The sequence below is a fragment of the Eurosta solidaginis genome, chromosome 3 (genome assembly GCF_040869045.1).
Source record: "Eurosta solidaginis isolate ZX-2024a chromosome 3, ASM4086904v1, whole genome shotgun sequence".
In the NCBI taxonomy this organism is placed as follows: Eukaryota; Metazoa; Arthropoda; class Insecta; order Diptera; family Tephritidae; genus Eurosta; species Eurosta solidaginis.
This window is the reverse complement of record NC_090321.1, coordinates 201,466,389-201,489,973: the sequence shown is the minus strand read 5'-3', so window position 1 is coordinate 201,489,973 and position 23,585 is coordinate 201,466,389. Positions and strand designations below refer to the sequence as shown.

The 23,585-nt window shown below is 37.4% G+C and overlaps 2 protein-coding genes and 1 long non-coding RNA gene across 5 annotated transcripts in view; 1 reads left to right on the top strand and 2 right to left on the bottom strand.

Annotated features, from left to right (window-relative positions):
* LOC137244922 (tetratricopeptide repeat protein 37) overlaps positions 1-23,585 on the top strand; it is a 54,301-nt gene that overhangs the window by 25,746 nt on the left and 4,970 nt on the right. Inside the window, exons 13-18 of one of the 3 annotated variants that reach the window (XM_067774690.1) lie at positions 44-443; positions 518-949; positions 2,030-2,204; positions 2,296-2,483; positions 2,551-2,695; positions 4,542-4,884. In XM_067774690.1, coding sequence (XP_067630791.1) covers positions 44-443; positions 518-949; positions 2,030-2,204; positions 2,296-2,483; positions 2,551-2,695; positions 4,542-4,592 — 1,391 coding nt within the window. In that variant the 3' untranslated portion in view covers positions 4,593-4,884. Of the gene's footprint in view, positions 1-43; positions 444-517; positions 950-2,029; positions 2,205-2,295; positions 2,484-2,550; positions 2,801-4,541; positions 4,885-23,585 lie in introns of those variants that run through there. The other 2 variants (XM_067774691.1, XM_067774692.1) reach the window with 2 other exon arrangements.
* Positions 3,521-4,432, bottom strand: LOC137244929 (glutathione S-transferase 1-like). Its single transcript, XM_067774705.1, has 4 exons — positions 4,263-4,432; positions 3,991-4,197; positions 3,731-3,924; positions 3,521-3,677 (listed from the first exon to the last, which is right to left on the bottom strand). The coding sequence occupies exons 1-4, from the start codon at positions 4,320-4,322 to the stop codon at positions 3,674-3,676; spliced, it is 465 nt and encodes a 154-aa protein (XP_067630806.1). The 5' UTR covers positions 4,323-4,432; the 3' UTR covers positions 3,521-3,673.
* On the bottom strand, positions 8,402-22,430 carry LOC137244930 (uncharacterized). The gene is made up of 6 exons (XR_010951228.1): positions 20,651-22,430; positions 20,361-20,590; positions 20,053-20,303; positions 19,378-19,999; positions 19,154-19,304; positions 8,402-9,620 (listed from the first exon to the last, which is right to left on the bottom strand). It is a non-coding gene; the product is annotated as an uncharacterized lncRNA (long non-coding RNA).

The window sequence follows — 23,585 nt, the reverse complement described above, 5'->3', positions numbered from 1 at the left end:
ACTAAAATTATTTATTAAAATCCTTTATGTTTTACTTTTATAGCAATTAATAATTTGGCATTAGCGCAACACTGCTTCATACAAGCTTTAACAATTGACCGCAAATCATACATGGCTTGGACAAATTTAGGTACTCTGTATTTAAAATTAGTGGAAATAAAACTGGCAAATCAGGCATTTCAGCGTGCGCAGCAATCAAATCCTATTTATGGTAATGCGTGGATTGGGCAAGCTATGATAGCTGAAGCTATTGGCGAAGAGGAAGAAGCTTTAGATCTCTTTAGACATTGCCAACAATTTGAATATCATCCGGAATCTTCATTAGGCTATGCGCATTGGGTGTGTTCCGTGTTGACAGATGCTGAAAAATGTAAAATACCACATTATCGTCATGCCATTGATGGCATGCATGCGGATGTAGTCGCATTAGATGCAATTAACTGGTAATTTCCCAATAAACATAATATTAACACTTACCGAAATATTTTAAATAAATAAATAAACATATTTCTTCTAGGTATACTGTTAATGAAGAAAGATATTCAACACATGCAGCTCTCTCCTTTCAAGGTTTCTTAAATATACGACAAAAGCATTATCGCCCCGCGGAGATAGCCTATCTACAAGCAATTGATGCGTTGTCAGCTGGCGAAGAACGTGATAAGTTGTTAACGAATTTAGGTTATTTGTATTTAAAAATGAAGCTACCAAACGATGCCATTAATGTTTTTAATCGTATAACACACGCGTCAGTAAAAGCAATAATTGGTTTGGCGTTAGCCTTTGTACGTGCCGCTCAACATCCAGAAGCATATTCGGTGTATAATTCCGTATTAAAAACTTTGACAGATGAAAATGATAATAGAGCAGGCATGATATTGGTGGCAATGGCAGCAATGGTGTACGCTTCGCAAGGAGAAGCGGACACAAAGACAATACTGTATCAGTGGTAGGGAAATGAAAAAAAAAATAAATAAAAACACTGCAAAATAACTTTGGGTGTACCAAAAAATCAAATATAATTATTGCCTTTGCGTTAAGCTTTTTAGATTGAAAATAATAATTATATTTGATTTTAATAATTTAGATCACAAATAATAATTTTCGTTGATTTTTTAAATTTTGATCGCAAAAACAAAAGAATTATTTTGATTTAAATTTTTTTACTCAAGAATAATTATTACTTTTGATGTATACTGTTTTACTCAGCAATAACTTTTGTCTTAGATTTTTATGGTTTTGATTAAGAATAATCGTTACCTTATAACCATTATTTTTTAAATCAAAAATTAAATAATTAAAAAAAAATTTTAAGTTAACGGTTTTATTGAAAACGATACTTACATGAAGTAATAATAATACTAAAAGCTAGAAAATAGTTAGGTAGGTCCTAGGTACTAGTCATCACACTCCTAATCAATCTAGGGCGTTGATCAGACAATTAAATAAAAGCGTTGGACGCGTAACATTTTCATACCCATTTTCCAGCACTAATAGTAAATTTTTTACCGATTTTTTTTTTTTGAGGAGCAGCAACTGCAGAGTATGAGGAAAGCTCATTTAAAATTTTAATTTGTCCTCATAGTAAACGAGATATGACGTTTTGAGTTTTATTATAAATAATAAAATAAAAATCATATTTTCATCATTATTATTGATTTAAAAAATAATGATAGATGAATAAGGTAATAATAATTTTTAATTAAAAAAAATAAAACCGAAGATATCAATTATGGCTGAAGAAAAAGAGTAAAATCAGAAGTAATAATTATACTTGAGTATAAAAATTAAAATCAAAATTAATTTTTATTAGTTATTTAATTATTACTTTCAATCAAAAAAAATTAAACGCAGTAAATAATAATTACCCTTAATCAAAATTATATGAATCGAATAATAATAATTACTTACTGATTTATATTTTTTAACTCATAATGATTACCGTCCCTGAAAAAAACGAATGCAGTTATTTGTAAAAAAAGCGTTTTTTTTATATTTGTTTATTATTATATACTTTGCAACCGTTTAGCATTCTTTTGAAGAACTCTCCCATACAAGCACTTTATTCCGCCTGTGCATTGGGCATTCTGCACCATGATAATCAGCTAACAACAACAATATTAACAGAGCTAAAAAAATATGAAAACTGTATATCATATTGTGCGCATATAGCCTACTTAAGGGCACAGCATTATGTAACTAATGTAAGTGCAATGTGAAGAAAATATGTTACGTTAATTTTAATTAAATGTCAAAATGAGTATTGCTAGACTAACATATTTTTATTGTTTTCAGAACGAAATCCGCAAAGGCTTAATATATCTTCTTTCGCGCGTACATATCTTTCCACATTGTGCTGAATTGCGAAAAGTACTTGCGAATTTTCTCTTGGATAATTTTAGCTATGCCACACAATATCATATAGCTACCAGCCAAATTGCCTTGAGCTCAATTATTTTGCTGCATCGTAATAAAACGCAAAGGCAAGTTTGAAATTGGTGTAAAAAGTATTTAACTTGAAATTTTAAGCTAAAAATATTGTTTTTCCAGGAGTGACTGCATAGAAGATTCCAAATCGTTATTAATAGCCAGTCGAACTTTAAAGCCGGTAGACAAGTTTCGTTCTCGGAAGTTAATCCAATGTGCGATACGACTGCATCCTGAAAACCAAGACGCTTGGACAGCATTACAAGAAGTTCGTTAATAATTACTAAATTTTTTCAACTATGAAAAAGTATGAATGATTAATATTAGCAGCAATTACAATAATTATGGTTTTTGAAAATAAGTACGTTAAAAAGGTGAAACAGTTTTGGTTATCAGGGTATTTTTGGAAAAAAAAATAACTCAGAAGTGGAATAACGATTGAAGCTGATGAGCTTTGGAATACAGCAGGTATTTATATAAGGGATAAGATTAGGTTTGGTTCCTCCAAAAGCGGTACCGCTATGCTACGACCGCTAAAAAGCGGCCGGTATACTCACCGTTTTTAGCGGCAACGCTTTGTTGGAAACTACGAACAGTGCATACGTGTCGCAAAATTTAATTTAACATTTTTTCATATTTTTTTTTATAATTTTTTTTTAATAATCTCAAGAAAAAAATGTCAATTCCAAAATGTTTTTTTTTTTTTATAAATAATTCGAAATATTTGATAAAATGTTCACCGCCTTGACAATAGCAGTGCCCTGCCGCTATATTACGTTACGGTGAACTTCACCGTCTTGATAGTTTCCACATAATTACTTTTACATTCCAATATTTTTGACAACGTACTCTACCGCAATGTAACGACCGCTATATAGCGGCACCGCTTTCGAGGAAACCAAGCTTTTAGACATATATTTTACAGAAAATTGTAGTCATTTTTGTAACATATAGTATATATATTATGTTATATACAAATTTCCTTCAGTAAAATTTACTTATTACTCTTCATTATGTCTGCAACAAAATTCAAAAAATATTGCATCATAAAATGGCATAAAATCAGCAGCAATGTTCACAGGGCTGTCATAAATCAACAAAGCTTTGTTACGTACGCTTTGTCATATTTTTCTCTAAAGCCATTTGCACTATTTGAAGTATTAGCCGTGCACCTTTCTCATTGAGGGTTTCATGTTCCGGAAGCTCGCTAGTCATACGCTGCATCCATACACGTATTTTCGGATATCTACCTAAATTAATTAGAACACATTAAATCATGTTATATCTCGTTAAAGAGATCTACCGTTCCTCTTCGACTGCCACTAGTTTATGTAGTGTTATTAAATGGGCATTAATGGCGATGTCAGCTAAAGTTAAATATTCACCAGCCACGTAGCTCCTGCGAGTTAGAAAACTTTCAAGAAAGTTATAAACCTTATGCGCGAGTTCAATGCTTTTGCGATTGAAGGCTACTTCTTCTCCCCAAACTATACATGTCTAGGAATAAAACAAATAAAAGTCTTCAATATATGTGAAATGATACTTTGTAATGCGTGCTCTTACTATAAAGTCTTTACGCGCTACAGCAAGCACTCCGTTATTAAAGTAGAGGCGTTCGTCAACTATGGCTCGTTGTATGAAATTTTTAGGATATAAGTGTTCGTGCTGATTTTGACCATATTGATTCGTCATGTATGTGATAATTGCATGACTATCGCACAGTGTTGCACCTTGATCGACAAGCACAGGGATTGTGTGATTAGGATTGACCTTGGTGTTGTAAGATTTTGAAAATAATGATAAACTAACCACTTTATTAACGAATCTCTACAAACCTTTAAAAACCAATCGCTTTGATTTTCCTTCTTTGCAAAGTTTACGTGTCTGCATAACATCACCAATTTGAATATTTATTTTTGTTAGTCTTATATGGCTGAAGTAGACGTTTCATATACATACATGATTGCAAATAGTTATGCGTTTTCAACAAAATAAAGAAAACGCAAAAAATTACAAACATATTCCGCAAAAAAAGTCTCTTAGTAATAACGTATCCAAAACAATGAATAAAATATACAAAATGTTAATAAATTCACCAACTCAAATATTTTTAGGTTATGGATATGGCGAGAAACCAAAAACCAATTGCTATGATATGGTTATAACTTTAGCGTTATGGTATGACAGCATTAATCGATTATATTGATTTCCATAAGGTTGGTTCGATCGGCTGTTTTATCTGGTTATGGATAAGTCACCATTAATTGGCCCTTTCGACACACGCAGCCTGGCATCCAGTTAGTAAATTTGTATACTTAAATGTATATTACCTATTTCAATGGCGGAGCATTACAATACTTACGCGTGAAATTCGATTATTTAAATAATACATATTTATATATATAATTAGGAACCCTTATTGGGTTGAACTGGCCGGTCAATAAAGACCTCACATAAACTGAATGTGTTCAATTTGTTACCGGAATTTGTTTGACGACCAAACGAAGAACCCCAGGACTTTTAGAATAATTCGCAACTCTTACGGCTTACTACTCAACTCTATTCCAGTTGAAATTTTGCAATTTGGTATTACGGATTACAACTCAACTTGTCGAAAAGAATGTCGGTTGAAGTTGCCAAGTCTTAACAACTTTTTGTGGCATTACCGTTTACAACCTTGTGTTGGCGTAGTTGTCAAAGACATTGAAATCTGACAACTGATTACTAGCATGGTACACCACCTAATCTTTATCAAATCTTATCAAAGGTGGTGTCAAAAGATATAACCAAAAATCGGTTAAAATTTTCATGTAGTTGTTGTATTTTGCCAGATTTGTTGGACACTCACACACTAATGCAGAAAGGTGCTGGACCCACCCAGGGTTATTTTTATAAATTACGTTCTGTACAAAAAAACTATGGATCGGGCCTCATATGTCGAACCCTTTCGGGGACATTTTATGCGAAAAAAATGGTATTACCCGCTAACCTTTTTTTAATTAATTTAAACAAACTATAATCAGCAATTTTGTACACATTTCACAAGGTTTCAAGAAGGATTACCTTGAAAAACTGTTTGACTTTATGGGGCGAAATCCCGCAGTTGGACGAGGAAAGCCGTAGTTCGGATGCAGCAAAAATAGGTGAAATTATGCGAACGTGAGTCCCATCGATTCTACCCACTACTCCTGTGAATCCTGTTTTAGAGTAAACTGCGAATTTTGAAGCAATTTGCTCCTCTGCAGTCATTTGGGTTTTAATCCACTTATGGATATGGCGAGAAACCGTAATAGGGGCATTAATTGTTGCCCAGAGATCTGTCAGCCCTGCTACCTGTACGTAGTTGGAGCCTTTAACTCCCGAGCACAGGTCACGAACACAGAACGTGCTCTGACGAGCTTACTGATGAGGCCTAACTTATAAGCATGTGACGTCAAAAAGCAGTGTCCAGCCCATCGTGAGCCTTTAGTATTTTCTCTTTAGAGATATGAGCAACTTTGTGAGATAACGTCATAGGATATGCACATGATCATAGAAATGTTGCTTCTGTCCATGTCTTTCTTGCTTGTTGGATAATACGCAACTCCCGCTTCCTTTTGATTTCTCCCAAACCGATTAGGACGTCTACTGTTGATACATCCAGTGCTGCACCCACCTTTGCAAGCTCATCTTTTCATTACCTTCTATGCCTTTATGATCGGGAAATTAGTATAGATGTATGGTCAGGCCTGAGGAAGTCTCTCCAATGCATTTCTGCATTCCTTGATGAGGAACTATTGACGCGACTGCAGCTTAAGCACACTTCCTCCAGAATTTCTGTGGCTTTCTTCGCGACTAAAAATCGAAGTGAAACATTTTATCCATAGTGTATAAGTACGCTATGATTTTATCAAAACAAAGTTTACCAAAGCAGTAAATAATTGTCCATGTGTTGCTTATATTTTGCATTTTCCGTCTCCTTTTGACAACTTCTAAGCCATTGAAAAAAAAAAAACAAAAAATCAGCTGATAACAGCCAACATTATAATTGAGCCAAGATTCAAAGCACCGAGATAATGGAACAAAAGGGGAAAAGGGTCAGCTAGATGGCGCACGGGTCGAAATAAATAGAAAATTCATACGAGACTTGGAATCTTGCGATCGATTTTAAGTATCTTCGCTGAAGTTAGAGAAAAAAAAGTTCCGCAAGTTCAGCATTTGGATAACTGCCGTCAGTAAGGAATCGAAGTGTAGCGCATAATTTTCAAACCGTCCGTCGAACGCGTTTACGGAAATGGTCCTTCATTTTGTTCAGTAAGGAGCAAAATATTTCCTTACTTAAAAAAATCACTATTTCAAATGGTTAAATTTCCGCCACAAATTGATCAGCTGTTCATTTATCTGTGAAATCATCACTTTTTTAGGTTGGTAACATCAATTCAACTTTAACTGAAATAAGTTGTAATTCGTAATACCAAACAGGAGTTGAGTTGTCTTAAAGTTGAGTTATTTTAATTACAATCCAAAGGTGAAATTATGCGAACGTGAGTCCCATCGATTCTACCCACTACTCCTGTGAATCCTGTTTTAGAGTAAACTGCGAATTTTGAAGCACTTTGCTCCTCTGCAGTCATTTGGGTTTTAATCCACTTATGGATATGGCGAGAAACCGTAATAGGGGCATTAATTGTTGCCCAGAGATCTGTCAGCCCTGCTACCTGTACGTAGTTGGAGCCTTTAACTCCCGAGCACAGGTCACGAACACAGAACGTGCTCTGACGAGCTTACTGATGAGGCCTAACTTATAAGCATGTGACGTCAAAAAGCAGTGTCCAGCCCATCGTGAGCCTTTAGTATTTTCTCTTTAGAGATATGAGCAACTTTGTGAGATAACGTCATAGGATATGCACATGATCATAGAAATTTTGCTTCTGTCCATGTCTTTCTTGCTTGGTGGATAATACGCAACTCCCGCTTCCTTTTGATTTCTCCCAAACCGATTGGGATGTCTACTGTTGATTCATCGAGTGCTGCCCCCTCCTTTGCAAGCTCATCTTTCCATTACCTTCTATGCCTTTATGATCGGGAAATTAGTATAGATGTATGGTCAGGCCTGAAGAAGTCTCTCCAATGCATTTCTGCATTCCTTGATGAAGAACTATTGACGCGACTGCAGCTTAAGCACACTTCCTCCAGAATTTCTGTGGCTTTCTTCGCGACTAAAAATCGAAGTGAAACATTTTATCCATAGTGTATAAGTACACTATGATTTTATCAAAACAAAGTTTACCAAAGCAGTAAATAATTGTCCATGTGTTGCTTATATTTTGCGTTTTCCGTCTCATTTCGACAACTTCTAAGCCATTGAAAAAAAAAAAAAACAAAAAATCAGCTGATAACAGCCAACATCCCAGCAAAAACTGTACCCGTAAATTGATTAGTAAAATGACTAAAATCTGTGGCGATGGAACACGTAAATCATTAAGTAGCATTTGTACAGGGCGGCGGTAACTTTTGTGAGCAGTCCATTCCGTCGTACCTATTTATGTGATTGTCAATACTGCTCACACATATACGGTATTAGGTTATCAAAATGTAAACAAACTATAGTGCTGTACTGTTCTTACATTCACGTTAACTGTCAAATGGTAGTATTTTTTTAAGTTATAAACCTGTAACTTTACGAGTATTTTTTCAGTATTTTTACGTTAATATGGCCTCCTTTTGACTAGTATTACGACCGTTTTTTTACTTGGATTATATCTGAAATTGCTATATAAATAAAACATTTCTTTAATTCAAATCCAATAACATTTCTTTTATTCAACATTTTTATAATATATTAATTATAATATATTAATAATATTATTAAAACTTGTAATTCGCCAATTTTAATGCTATACCTTTTTTATTTTAGTTCAGAAAGCTGCAATTGAGGTTCGAAAGTTACAATTGAAGTTCAAAAAATTCAATTCAAGTTCAGAAAATTTTAATTCAAGCTCAGAATTTCTATTTGTAGTTCAGAAAATTAAAATTGAAGTTCAGAATTTTTGTTTGTAGTTCAGAAAATTATAATTGAACTTAAATTGTAATTTTCTGAACTTTAATTGTAATTTTTTGAACTTCAATTGAAATTCCCGAGCTTTCAGAACTTCATTTGCAACTTTCAAAATTTTTTTACATAAAATGAACAATTTAACATTTTTTCTGACAGTTAAAGTGGAGAATTGCCTACCAGTCGTTTGAAACCACTTGCATTCGTGTTGGCGCTTCTCTATATCATTAATATAACAATATCTTGTTAATAATTTAATTAATAGACAAATATAAATTTTTTTCCTTTACATTTTAGAACTGTGTACAAAAATATGTAATTTTACATATCGCAACCTAAACCAAAAAGTATTGCAACTCATAATCAGAGTAGCTTTGTGTTGAATGTTGATTTATACCACAAAAATAACAAAATTCTTAACAAAACCAGGCGAAACGATAACGTTAACTACCAAAAAAACATAAGTTATTTCACGCTGCTTTCATGGATCGATTTACACTTAAATACCGGTTTAAAATTTTTTTAAGTTTTGACATTTTTTAGTTTAGAATGCGATATATACTTACATTTAGTGGAATAATTTTACATTGAGAGTACTTTATGCAATTTTCTTTTTTTCGTGATTTTGCAATAATAAAACGTAGTAATATTTTGTTTTAAATTATGTGATTACAATATTTATAAGGACCATTTAGTTGGTGATATTGGTATTGTCAGTTAAATTCATCAGCAAATATTTATATTCAAAATATTTTTTTGTTACACATCTAGTTTATAAAGTTTGGTAAAAATTATTGACAAATTCGTTGCAATTGAATTGCTTTAAAAATATTTGCAAACTTTATGCGATTGTTGAATATTTTTTTTTAATTAGAGCATGAAAAGCTTAGAATAGGAACGTAAGAAAAAGCTTAGAATTATTAGATTCTTAGATACTTTTTAACCAAGATTATTTCAGTGTGTGTTGTTCGTTTGTTGTACAAATTCGTTGCATATTAATTTTCAGATCAAGAATACTCAAAGGTGTCGTGGCATCGTCTTGTTGGTCAATCGCGCGCCGCAATATCCATTGATGGGAATTGAAATTCATTATAAAGTAGCGAAGGCACGGTCCTGCGCAAACATATCGCCAACCTGTGTTGGCAAAAGATATGCTGAACTGTAGAGGAAGAAACATTTTTAAAATTTAATAAAATCAAAATTATCTGCTAAAAAGGGGTAAAGTATTGTATGTTAAAGTATAGCAAAGTCTCAGCGGCCTTGTCCTGGTGAAAATTGAGTTTGAATAGGTCTCATTCTACATTCTCAGAAACATGTACGAAGGTACCTCGTAAGATATTGTTACGAATATTAGCAAAACTAAGGAGTGCTGCCGTCTCTAAGCCGATGCTAAGCAGTGACGTGAATACACATCAATAATTCAATCATTATGTATCTACATAAACGAAACAATCACCCCTATTATGAATTTTCATACGATAGACGATAAACGCTTCCTAGCGTATCGTAAAAAATCAGCTTTCATATTGCGATTTCCACACCCCCGATAGATGTACTATTGTGAATGACAGCAGAGTTTTGTTTACAAATTTTTGTGAATCTATACGAAACAGATAGCAAAACAAAACGTAAATACTAACAATTCATTTGTCTTGTACGTAAAAGTGGCAAAAGTTTTTAAAAGCTGTTATAATAAAATGTTTTATGCATCCTCTGTTACCTTTTATATAAACTCAAATGAACAAATTGACGGAACTTGCATAGATTCCACCGAAAGAAGAAAATTGAGAGATCATTCCAATCTTCTTGAAATGAACTCTACACTGTAAGTACTTGACATACTAAAAGTAAAAAAAGTTTAATAAACAAAATTGATGTCAGAGTATGTCTTAACAGAAATAGAAGGCAGTTTGCGCGCCCGTAAAAATAGGCCATCCATCCCAAAAATTTGAAGGTTTGTGCCAATTTAAGGCTTCTTGCCCAGGATGTTGCAACAGAGTGTTGGGAATGAGGCTGTAGTTGGATTATTTTGGATTATGTAATAATTGTATATTTCCTTTTATTTAAATAGTTCCCAACGTATCGTGGAAAAATTTATCAGCGATAGCTAGCGTAGAAAATTGAACAGCGTATGCGATAGTTAGCGTATGGCAATACCACGATAAACGATAAACGCTAACGATCGAGTTTCACACGCTAGAATTTATTTCATAATACGGTAGAACAGATTGCAAGCTTTTATCGTGTATCGTACGAGTTCATAATAGGGGTGAATAACTGGGTCTACATATATGTACCATGTACGTATACGAGCAGCGGAGAGTTAATGCACTAACACATGCATATATCTGACATACTCCTATAAGTATGCAATGAGAAAAACTATAAAATTGTGCAATTGTAGTTACAGCTGAGAAGTTTGAGAGCTACTGGACTAGTAGATTCTGGAAGCGCCTAGAAGATGTATAAAATTGTGCAATTGCAGTTACAGCTGAGAAGTTTGAGAGCTGCTGGACTAGTAGATTCTAGAAGCTGCGAAGGTTTAAATCAAAGAGTATAAAAGGCGACAATTGTAGAGGCGCTGGAATTCAGTTTGATTTGAGTTGTCAAGCAGATACGACTACGACGATATCTAGCGAGCAATAGCAGTATTATTTTGAAAGTCAGTTTCATTTAAGCTATCAGTTTGGTTATTAAGCTATTCGTTGCACAGTTTGAGTGTTATTGTGGAATATTTTAATAAAGGCAATTTTTCCATTATTCAATATTGGAGTTATTTATTCAACAGTTTAGCGATACGAACCTAGCAAAAGGGCAAATAAGAGGATTTGCAGCAAATTCGTTACAATTGGTGCCAGAAGAGGAATTGTTGAATAAATTCCAGAGGACAACAAGGACGTGGCAAAGTTCAGTGAATTGAAGATCCAGCAACTAAAGGAGTTGGAGAGCCGTGGATTGAATACAAGCGGCGTTAAACTTGAACTTCAGGCACGGCTACGAGAGGCAATGGAAGCAGAAGGAATTGATGTGGAAGAGTATGTCTTTCATCTTGATGGCGAGGAGACAACAAAAATTGAAGAGAAAAACGAAACATCGCAGACGGTTACCAGCACAGACTTGAACATGATTTTAGCTGCAATATCTGCTCAAACATCGACAGTGTCATCTCAACTGGCAGAACAGCAGACATATATGGAATCGCAGGAGAACAGTATAACATCCAAGATGGAAGAACAGAAGACGCGTATTTCAGAAATGTCGTCACAAATGTCATCACAACTGGAAGAGCAGAAGACATATATGGCATCACAACTAAAATCGCAGGAGAACCGTATAAAATCCAAGATGGAAACACAATTGGAAGAACAGAAAACACACATGGCGTCACAAATTGCAGAACAATTAAAAGAACAAGAGGCACGCATAATATTACAGCTCGAAGCACAAGAACAGCGTATCTCAACAAAACTGGAGGCACAGGAAACAAAATTCTCATCACAGCTGGAGGCTGTTAGTGAACGACAAAATAAAGTGGAGGTCGAGATGGATGCTTTGAAAGATCAGATTCAGGACTTACAGTTGAACCGTCCAATCACTTCAACGTCTACTCTGAAGGTAAAATCCCCAACGTTTGATGGTTCTGTTCCATTCCAGGTATTTAAGATCCAATTTGAGAAGACGTCGGCAGCGAACAACTGGAATGCTGAAGATAAAGTTGCAGCTCTGTTCGTGGCATTGAAAGGGCCAGCAGCCGAAATCCTACAGACGATTCCCGAAGAAGAGCGGAACAACTATGAAGCATTGATGGCCGCTGTCGAGAGACGTTATGGAAGCGAGCATAGGAAACAGATATTCCAAATTGAGTTGCAAAACCGTCACCAAAGAGCTAATGAGACTTTGCAGGAGGTTGCCTCGGATGTTGAAAGGTTGGCTCATCTCGCAAATGCGGACGCACCCGTGGAATACACTGAAAGGGTAAAAATCCAGAGTTTCATAAATGGCATACGGGACGTGGAAACGAAGCGAGCTACATACGCAAACCCAAAGCTGACATTTGCTGAAACGGTATCACATGCATTGACTCAGGAAACGGCCTCACTACTGAGTAAACCAGCATACAAAGCTCATCGTGCGGAAGTGGAAAGACCAGATTGGGTAGACACAATTTTGGAAGCACTGAAATGATCACAACTGAAAAATGCCGGAGTTATTAAATGTTTCAAGTGTGGCAACCCAGGTCATATTGCACGACGTTGCAGCAGCGGTCCCAATAGCTCCAACAATGTGGGTGGTCGTAAACGCAGAGCAGAAGGTGATGAGGAAATCTCCAAGACCACTCAATCGGTAAACTAAAGCCGGAGTCATTGGTGCCGTATGTCGTATCGCTGTATCCGTATCCCTAACGTAATCAGCTGTTTATCGTTACGACGGTAAACCAAAACCCAATTGGTTGGCTACGATACGGTTACGACCTTAGCGGCACCAATAATCGATTGCATTGATTCTCATAAGGTTGGTCGAATCAGCTGTTAAAAGGTTACCGATACGGTTACCGATAAAGCACCAATGACTCCAGCTTAAATCGAGTCAGCCGCAAGGGGCGACAGCTGGCTCCCGCAATTGAATGCCCCATAATCTCTATCTCGCAGATTGGATTCGAGCGGATTTAGTCAACAAAAAGATAAGACCATTGCTTGGAGCAAGATTACGTACAGCCACGGGAGAGGACACCCAAGTAATTGGAGAAGTAGCATGTGAAGTCGCAATTGAGAACGTCACGGTAGTACACAATTTTATAGTGGCAGAAATTGTTGATGAAATCATAATTGGAGTGGACTTCTTAATCGACCAGGGCATCAAGATCGACATGCAAAGTAAGACGATACGATATAAAAACATGGATGTACCACTTAATTTCGGCTACGAGAGAGGCTACAGCAGTAAACAACTGCTGGTGGAAGAGAGTCAGCAAATACCATGGGTGGTCGTAAACGCAGAGCAGAAGGTGATGAGGAAATCTCCAAGACCACTCAATCGGTAAACTAAATCGAGTCAGCCGCAAGGGGCGACAGCTGGCACCCGCAATTGAATGCCCCATAATCTCTATCTCGCAGATTGGAAGAAGATCGAGCAATCTTACTGTTGGAGGGCATGTGGACGGAAAGGAACGTTTACTGACTGTAGATACGGGTGCATCTCATTCCATCATTCGAGCGGATTTAGTCAACAAAAAGATAAGACCATTGCTTGGAGCAAGATTACGTACAGCCACGGGAGAGGACACACAAGTAATTGGAGAAGTAGCATGTGAAGTCGCAATTGGGAACGTCACGGTAGTACACAATTTTATAGTGGCAGAAATTGTTGATGAAATCATAATTGGAGTGGACTTCTTAATCGACCAGGGCATCAAGATCGACATGCAAAGTAAGACGATGCGATATAAAAACATGGATGTACCACTTAATTTCGGCTACGAGAGAGGCTACAGCAGTAAACGACTGCTGGTGGAAGAGAGTCAGCAAATACCACCAAAATCCGAAGCAGTCATCTGGGCAAAGGTTGATGGAGATTATGGGACAAACAAATTGTGGGTTGTCGAAGCAGCAAACAAATCAGCACTAAACATACTTGTAGGAAAAACCCTGGCTATGACAAAACAAGATGGACGTATTCCGGTAAGAGTACTCAATGAGTTCAAGTCAAGGGGTTGTGTAGCGCAATATATAGCTTCTCCAACCCAATTGTCAACCTCACCTTCGAGCGGCGAATCCCGTTTCACTAACAGACGAGGCTCTGGCGACCCCAAGCTCCTCATGGAACTTTGGGGTGGGGAGGGAGGGATGGCCTGAAGGTTTAATGTGGCCATATAAATCGTTCCCGAGATGGTCGGGCCAGCACCTTAATGGTGCTGTGTTACCGGAGCGTATCGGATCTGTATCCGACAAAGGACCATCACATCGATAACACTCCCCAAAGCCTTCGGGGAGTAACCTAATCGCTACAACAACAACAACAACAGTTCAAGTCACCACTCAAACTGACTAAAGGAGCTATTTTGGGAAGATGCCAAGAGGCCGAAGTAGTTATTAACTGTGAACAGCTCCAGGAACACGTTTCAGCTAGTAATACTGATCTTTCAAATGACATCACGGCATGGACGCAGGGGCTGGAGGAAGCATATCAGAGTAAGGCAAAACAACTGCTCCTAAAGTAGGCGAACATATTTGACCAGGATGATTCTAAACCAGGCCGCACCAACGTTGTGAAACATCAAATTGACACTGGAGATGCGAGGCCGATCCGTCAAGCTCCACGTAGTGTTCCACTGGCGAAGCGGGAAGTAGTGAGTCAAATCATTCAAGAAATGAGCGACAGCGGCATCATCGAAGCATCAGCTAGTCCATGGAGCTCACCCGCAGTACTTGTAAAAAAGAAGGATGGCAAAATGAGGTTTTGCGTGGACTACCGGAAGTTGAATGACGTAACGAAAAAGGATAGCTACCCAATGCCAAGAATTGACGACACTCTGGACTCGCTATCTGGTACGAAATGGTTTTCCACGCTGGACTTGAAAAGCGGCTACTGGCAAGTGGAGGTGGAGGAAGATAAAGAGAAAACAGCCTTCAGTGTCGGTGATGGTCTTTGGCAATTTACAGTGATGCCTTTTGGACTTTGTAATGCACCAGCTACTTTTGAGAGACTCATGGACCTGGTACTGAAAGGACTACATTGGAAAACATGCTTGGTGTACCTGGACGACATCATCGTATTGGGCAAGAATTTTGATGAACATAGGAACTTGGAGGAAGTTTTCCAAAGAATAGCTGGCACTGGTCTGAAGTTAAGTCCCAAAAAGTGTGCGCTGTTTAAAAAGGAAGTAAAATATTTGGGTCACAAGGTAACGGCAGAGGGCATCTGCACTGCGAACGAAAAGATAGAGGCTGTAGAGGATTGGCCAAGACCACAGAACCTACATGAATTAAGAAGTTTCCTTGGGCTGTGCACATATTACCTCCGATTTGTACCAAATTTTTCCTGCGTAGCCCATAGCCTCCATGAGCTTACAAGAAAAAATAAAGCTTTTGAATGGAAGAAGGAGCAAGAAGTGGCTTTCCAAACATTGAAGGAGCGTTTGTGCACTGCCCCAATGTTAGCATATCCGATTCCAGGAGCAACATTTATTCTAGATACAGATGCGAGTGGATATGCTATAGGAGGCGTTTTATCACAACTGGTCGATGGACAGGAGAAGGTAGTTGCATATTACAGCCGTTCGATTGGAAAACCAGAGAGGAACTACTGTGTTACGCGGAGAGAGCTGTTGGCATTGGTAGAGTGCATTAAACATTTTCACAAATACCTCTACGGCCAGCGATTCCGTGTCAGGACAGATCACGCAGCGTTGAAATGGCTTCTGCAGTTCCGTAATCCGGAAGGACAATTGGCACGGTGGATCGAGCGACTACAAAGCTATGACTTTTCCATTGAGCATCGAAAAGGTAGTACCCATGGAAATGCCGATGCAACGTCACGAAGGCCATGTAGTTTGGAATGCAAGCACTGTTCAAAGGCCGAGGCTAAATAAGACATTATAGATGTCCGGCTAATGACTATAACGTGTACGGATGAATGGGGCAAGGAACAACTAAGAAAGTGTCAGCTAGAAGATACAGATATGTCACATGTTATGCAAGGGCTCGAACGAAACGAAAGACCAAGCAGACAGGAGATGTCAGCAGAGAGTCCCATTGCGAAGTCATATTGGGCACAGTGGAACAGTTTAGAATTGATATCCGGTGCTTGCATCGAGTATGGGAGAGTGAGAATGGTCAATGCAAGAAGAAACTGATAGTTGTTCCCAGGAAGAGGATTCCTGACGTGCTCAGTGAGCTGCACAATGGTCCAAGTGGAGGTCATCTTGGAATCACGAAGACACTCGAGAAAATTAAGCAGAGATTCTATTGGGTTGGTTGCCGTCAGTCGGTCACCGAGTGGATTGCCAACTGCGAGGCATGCAACATAGCGAAAGGGCCCAAAACCCGATGTCATGGCCAGATGAAGCAGTATATTTCAGGTGCACTATTTGAAAGGATCGCCATGGATGTCGCAGGTCCATTTCCTACTAGCAACAGCGGAAACAAATACGTACTGGTCGTTATGGATTATTTCAGTAAATGGCCAGAGGTATACCCAATCCCAAACCAAGAAGCAGAAACAGTGGCATAAGTGGTTAAAAACGAATGGGTTGCAAGGTATGGTGTACCAATGGAGTTACATTCTGACCAAGGCAGGAATTTTGAATCAGCTGTGTTCCAAGAAATGTGCAAGAAGTTGGGCATTCGAAAAACACGGACAACTGCATTGCATCCTCAGTCCGATGGTCTGGTGGAACGCTTCAATAGAACATTGGAGGAGCATTTAAGGAAAGTAGTAGACAAGTACCATAAGGACTGGGATACACGCATATCGTTATTCTTGAAGGCCTACCGATCGGCAGTACATGACACAACGGGCCAAACTCCCGCAAAGGTAATTTTTGGCAATGACCTTCGACTGCCAGCTGATTTGAAGTATGGGATAGATGCCGATGCGGAGAAGAATGTCAAGAAATCCACTGGTGTCTTGGAAGAAGAGCTGAGAGAGATACACGATCTGGTAAGGCAACGAGCAAAGATTATGAGTGACAAGATGAAAGCGAGGTACGATAAAGCAATTAATTCGGAAGGGTTTCAGGAAGGAGATTTGGTGCTGCTATACAACCCACAAGGAAAAAAAGGTTTGTCCCCGAAATTGCAGTGTAACTGGGAAGACCCATACAAAGTTGTAAAACGGATCAGCGATGTAGTGTACCGCATACAAACCATTGGCAAACCACGAACCAAAATGAAAGTGGTTCATTTGGAGAGGCTAGCAGCGGTTAAATCGAGAGATTCGTCTAATCGGAACGATCAGACTTAGGTGGAGGGCAGTGTTACGAATATTAGCAAATCTAAGGAGTGCTGAAGTTTCTAAGCCGATACTAAGCAGTGACGTGAATGCACATCAATAATTCAATCATTATGTATCTACATAAACGAAACAATAACTGCGTCTACATATATGTACCATGTACGTATACGAGCAGCGGAGAGTCAATGCACTAACACATGCATATATCTGACATACTCCTATAAGTATGCAATGAGAAAAACTATAAAATTGTGCAATTGTAGTTACAGCTGAGAGGTTTGAGAGCTACTGGACTAGTAGATTGTGGAAGCGCTTAGAAGATGTATAAAATTGTGCAATTGTAGTTACAGCTGAGAAGTTTGAGAGCTGCTGGACTAGTAGATTCTAGAAGCTGCGAAGGTTGAAATCAAAGAATATAAAAGTCGACAATTGTAGAGGCGCTGGAATTCAGTTTGATTTGAGTTGTCAAGCAGTTACGACTAAGACGATATCTAGCGAGTAATATCAGTATTATTTTGAAAGTCAGTTTCATTTAAGCTATCAGTTTGGTTATTAAGCTATTCGTTGCACAGTTTGAGTGTTATTGTGGAATATTTTAATAAAGTCCATTTTTCCATTATTCAATATTGGAGTTATTTATTCAACAGTTAAGCGATACGATCCCATCAAAAGGGCAAATAAGAGGATTTGCAGCAAATTCGTTACAATATTAAAAATCTTCAACGCTTTTTGCAATAACTTCAAAAAAAACCCACATTCAAACCGGTGTCCTATCCCTACTTCTGTTTAACTTCTACATATCAATAGCTATCTTCACCACCAGAAGGAGTCACTATTGTTTCCTACACGATATGGTCGCCAAGTCTAAAGATTACCCACTGGAAGAAGCTACAGACCTGCCAAAATACTGCCCTCACAACCGCCACGGGTTGTCTTCTTATGTCCCAGAACACCATCTACATAATGAAGCGAGAATACTCCCAATAAGTGAAAGAAATTAAATGCTAACCGAACAGTTTCTGTTGAATACCCAGGGCATCCCAACAGACATCTGATTGATGAGCCAACACGGCCTAGGGGCTTAAGGAGTCATCTACGTAAGCATTTTGAGGAAAAACGGCACCTGAGAACTCAGCCGTATGAAGCAAAAAAACACAAGCAGGTCCTTGGTGAGCTCCACAAACAGGCGTCGGACCTTTATGCCGGGAATTGCCCGGTGAATCCAGTACTCAAAGAAAAGTATGCAAAACTCGCGGAAGAGGAACGCATACTCCCCAGGGAAACGCGTGTCACTCTTGCTCATCTTCGTTCTGGATACTGTAACAGGTTAAACTCTTACCTATCCAGAATCAACCCCGACATACAAAATGTATGCCCCGCTTGCAATGTGTCCCCACATGACACCAACCATCTCTTCAATTGTAATGTGGAACCAACTCCTCTAACACCCCTCTCTTTATGGTCAACCGCTGTTGAAACAGCAAGTTTCCTCGGACTCCCGTTAGAGGACACTGATGACAATTTGTGATTGGTCAGACCTATTGGATGGGGCGAAGCACTGCTACAACAACATCAGAAGGCACTCGAAGACGATGCCTTAAAACTAACAACCAAAAGCAATAATTATCATTTCATTTCATTTTGTTATAGTTTTTTCTTCCGTAGTTGGACACAATCTTTTCATAATATTACTTAACAATTGAAGATTAGACATTTTTTTCACGTTGTATTTTGACTTACCAGCAACAACAGAATCGTGTTTAATTGTACGCCGCACAATCATTATAGCATCATGTAACGAAGCTCAGTTTCTTCCAAAAATTGTTCGGCACTGCCACGTAAAATCAATGCACATGTTCTAGCATTAACGCAACCTTTAAATAATTATAAACTATAATAATAAAATTAATGTCAAACCCACTATCAAACCTTGGAAAATGTTGAAACGTTCACCACCAACTTACCGTTCTTCAAAGTAATCACATTGACCCAAAACACTTGAATTAATATCATTAGCTGTAGTCATAACAGCACCACCACAAGCTTTCATTGTACGTTTCAAATCTTCTTCTGGTACACTAACAGAACATATCACGATCTGCAAAATACTGTGTACGAACATCACCAATTGGTAGTTTAGATAACACAACATTGGCGTCGTACTTGGCTAGTTCATTATACAGAATACGCCATTCAGCATCAACAATTTTCTGATACTCTTGAACATTATCAATACGTATTTCAGCATTGTCACGCTCAGCCTTGAATTCCAATTCTATATTTAAAACTGCGATTTTATATTTTTTGTATGACGTTGGATCCACCAAAGAAAAGTACAACAACCATTTTAGAAAAGAAATCTTTTTGTTGATGAATAAGTTTGGAGGACATTGCTGTGACAGCGCATTTTTCCAATAAAGCACGTTGTTGTTCCTTTGATTGGCGCTTCGACATGTTCAGCTATGTCATATTTTGGTCATGCATAATTGTTATGCTTTGCGTATAGCTTTAATGATGAAAGGTGCATGCACGCCTTCCTCAACATATGGCTTAACTTGTTTTAAGATTTCACATGCCATCGCCGACCTGATAAGAGAAACATTTTTATTCTACACATTCTAATATAACAAAAAACTTACCTAAGCATTTTGAGATTTGGCGATGTCGACTAGAGTTTTACGGCTGGATACCCAATATCCAATTGTTTCATAATGGTTGCCCCATCATTTGAAATTGTGGCCCTACCAGTGGAATCAACAATATGCTTGTCCATACTGCGTGAACCCAATGTAGTGCGTACAGCGTCCACAATTGAATGCGAGGCATTGATGTTGGATATGACATGTTTTACACAAAAACTCATTAACCCAATACAAATATTCAGTTGGCACTGTTGAGAAAAAATATGGATGAATGAACACAAGTAAAAGTGAAAGATTTTTTTTACCATCTGTTGTTATTTTACACATTAGACATTGGAAACGACGAACAGCATCTACAAATTGCATTTTAGCCTTGCAAACGATTACATCTAATTGGACCCAATTCACCAAAATTTACAATGGGTGGCTCATATTCACCCTCAACCGTGCGTGCCATTGTTGAGATGGGTATTGTAAAGGACAAAGCTGTTGTTTTTAATAAATCAGCTGTTGCAGGTGTGCAATAAAAAAAGGCCTGCAAACGAGAAAGATCAATGTAATTGCCAAACAAAAAATTAATTTCGAATATCAATACCTAACGTACGTGGCGAGGAGTTACCCTGATCTTGTGCCACATATTTTGTGGTCACCAATGGTGGCAATACACCTTGTTGATTAGTAATAAAAGCACTACCAGCGCTGATTTTCAATGATCATACTGTTACGCCTGTTGATATATACCAGTACCAGGTGCATTATAACCAGGACGTGCGGGTATTGGGGGTTGACCCGGCATGGGTGGCTGACTAGGCATTGGCGCCTGTCCAGGTTGTGTTGGTGGCATCATTTGACCCATGTAACCACCTGGTGCACCTGGTTGTTGCAGAGGATAACCTGGCTGTTGAGGTTATGGAGGACAACCAGGTGGACCAGGTTGTGGTGGATAGCCCGACTGTTTTGGCATTGGCAGATATAGGTTGTTGCTGCTGCTGTCGTGGCATTGCACAACCCGGTGGTTGCTGTTGTGGTATATACCTTGGCATAACTTAATGTGGTGTCATTGCCCCACCTTGTCCAGTAAATGCGGGCGGAATACCTAGAGGACCATCCCAGCAAAAATCTAGTGACCGAAAATGGCTTTTCCCATATCGCTACACATCCATTCATTCACTTTTTTTGTTTAGTTTTCCACGCACTTACCAAGCTATTAAGATCCTGATTATGCAAGTATTATTAACACTTCTTTGGTATTTCTTGTTCAGTTTTATAATTGTACTTTTTTTTTTTTTTTGGTTTGATTGAATGGCACGGACGCTAGTCCATAACGCCAGGTTGTATGTCGGATGGTTCTTTTTTCAGATTGTTGTATATGTAATTTTAGCTCCACTAATACACAATGGTAGTACCAAGGTGGCCAGAACCATGTGTAGCAGCTTGCAATTTGGTATTAATTATTGTAATTTTTCGTATTTTCAATTAGGGTTGGTTTTTACTTGGCACCACGCCATGTTATATTTGTCTTATTTATTTCAATTTGACTTTTATCCAATTGGGGTAATTATTTTTCGGTTTGTAAAAGTATTTACGTCGTCTCAGGTATATATTTTAAAGAATTTATATTCATTCTGGTTATGTGTACATGACTGTACATTAATATATAATACATTTTCAATCCCGTTATTTGTTTTTTTTGTCCTTGGTGGAGTTATATGTATATTATCGCAGTTTATATATAAGGTCATCTCTACCCCGTTATATGTTCTGTTTATCATATATGTATGAATTTATGTAAAACGAAAGTTTTACTTATATTTTTACATTTAACATAATTTTTAAATTAAATGTTGACATTATTTTTTAATTTATTTGATTTTAATTGTTCCGGACTTTTGACCGTTTGCCGTTTATATGCTGAATGTATTTATTAACATTTTAATGTTAAATTTGATTTTGCCCGATGGCAATTATATGTATTTTTTGCACAAAATGCATATTTTTATTTTAATGTTTTTTCAGATTTTTGCCCGATGGCAATATAATCTTTTTGCACAATTTGCATTTTTTTTTTCACGACGAACTCGTAACACGCACAATTATTTAGTATTTTTAAATGTTTTTAATTAGGTTTTTGCCATTTCGACTCCCCCACTTTCCGCCATTTTATTCTCAACCGCATGAGTAGAGTCGCTTTATAACACACGGTTGAGTTGTGGGGAAATCCGAACTTGATGCGACGACGTCACAAAACGAAGTGATAATTGTACTTAATTTAATAATTATAATAAATTAGGTCCACGCTTGTCTGTTTCTTTATGAAAAATGTACACTCTTAATTTTTATACAGGCCTAAAACACTTTTTCTTCTATTTATTTGGATTTTCAACTTTTTCAATGCGGTACGTCTGCGGCGTTTCAAGCTGAAAACAAATGGCGGATTCTCAGAAATTTTTTTTTACGTATTTGAGGGTAACCATGTAAGAAAAGGCAAGCATATATGAATCGGACATTTCAATTAGGCCATCTCATTCTTTCATACTAACAATTGTGGAACAATGTGGGATATTTTGTGTTGGTCGCCATTTTCGGTCACTAGATTTTTGCTGGGATTATAATTGAGCCAAGATTCAAAGCACCGAGATAATGGAACAAAAGGGGAAAAGGGTCAGCTAGATGGCGCACGGGTCGAAATAAATAGAAAATTCATACGAGACTTGGAATCTTGCGATCGATTTTAAGTATCTTCGCTGAAGTTAGAGAAAAAAAGTTCGCAAAAACGATGTATTTAGAAAAATCGTACGGAACGGAGAAGGTGGGGGTAATCGTGCGATAAATTTTTAGGAGATATTCCAATGAGCTACAAACTGGAAACTTCATGCATAGTATAGAGCAAGAACATTAGCGGAAAACAAAAAGAGATGAATTTTAAACACTTCCTTTATATAAATGGATCAAGATGCGGCGGAAATTGTGTCCTTCAACACAGACATTATGTTGATGGATTTAAATTTTGAAATTTTAACAATGCTTTTGTAAACAGCTTATCAGAAACAAAACTAGAAAGGTAGAACGCAACAGAGTTGGGCATTATTCGAATACATTTTTATTTAGATAATTATTCAAATACAAATTTATCTATTTGTCCATTCAAAGTTAATTTATTAATGAATAAATTATCCGTGAATAAATTTTTTATATGTAGATATGTAATTTATTTTTGGATAATTCTCCGATTAGAATTTTCTTTCAAAAACTTATAGCTTTCTCATTTAAATATTAAGCAAAAATTCTGTATGTTAACCAAAAGAAAACAAGTGGTACTTTTCGTGTTTATTTAATACTCTGGCGCGCAATGACCGATCAAGGTGGACAAGTACTTTAAGTCCATATAGATTGGAAACCTCGCAGTAAAAAGGATAATGAACGTATATAAATTGCGCTCAACATTCATAATTATAGATCTGATAAGCTGTTTACAACAGCTATTGTTGAAATTTCAAAATCAAACTCAACATTATATGTATCCCCGTTTA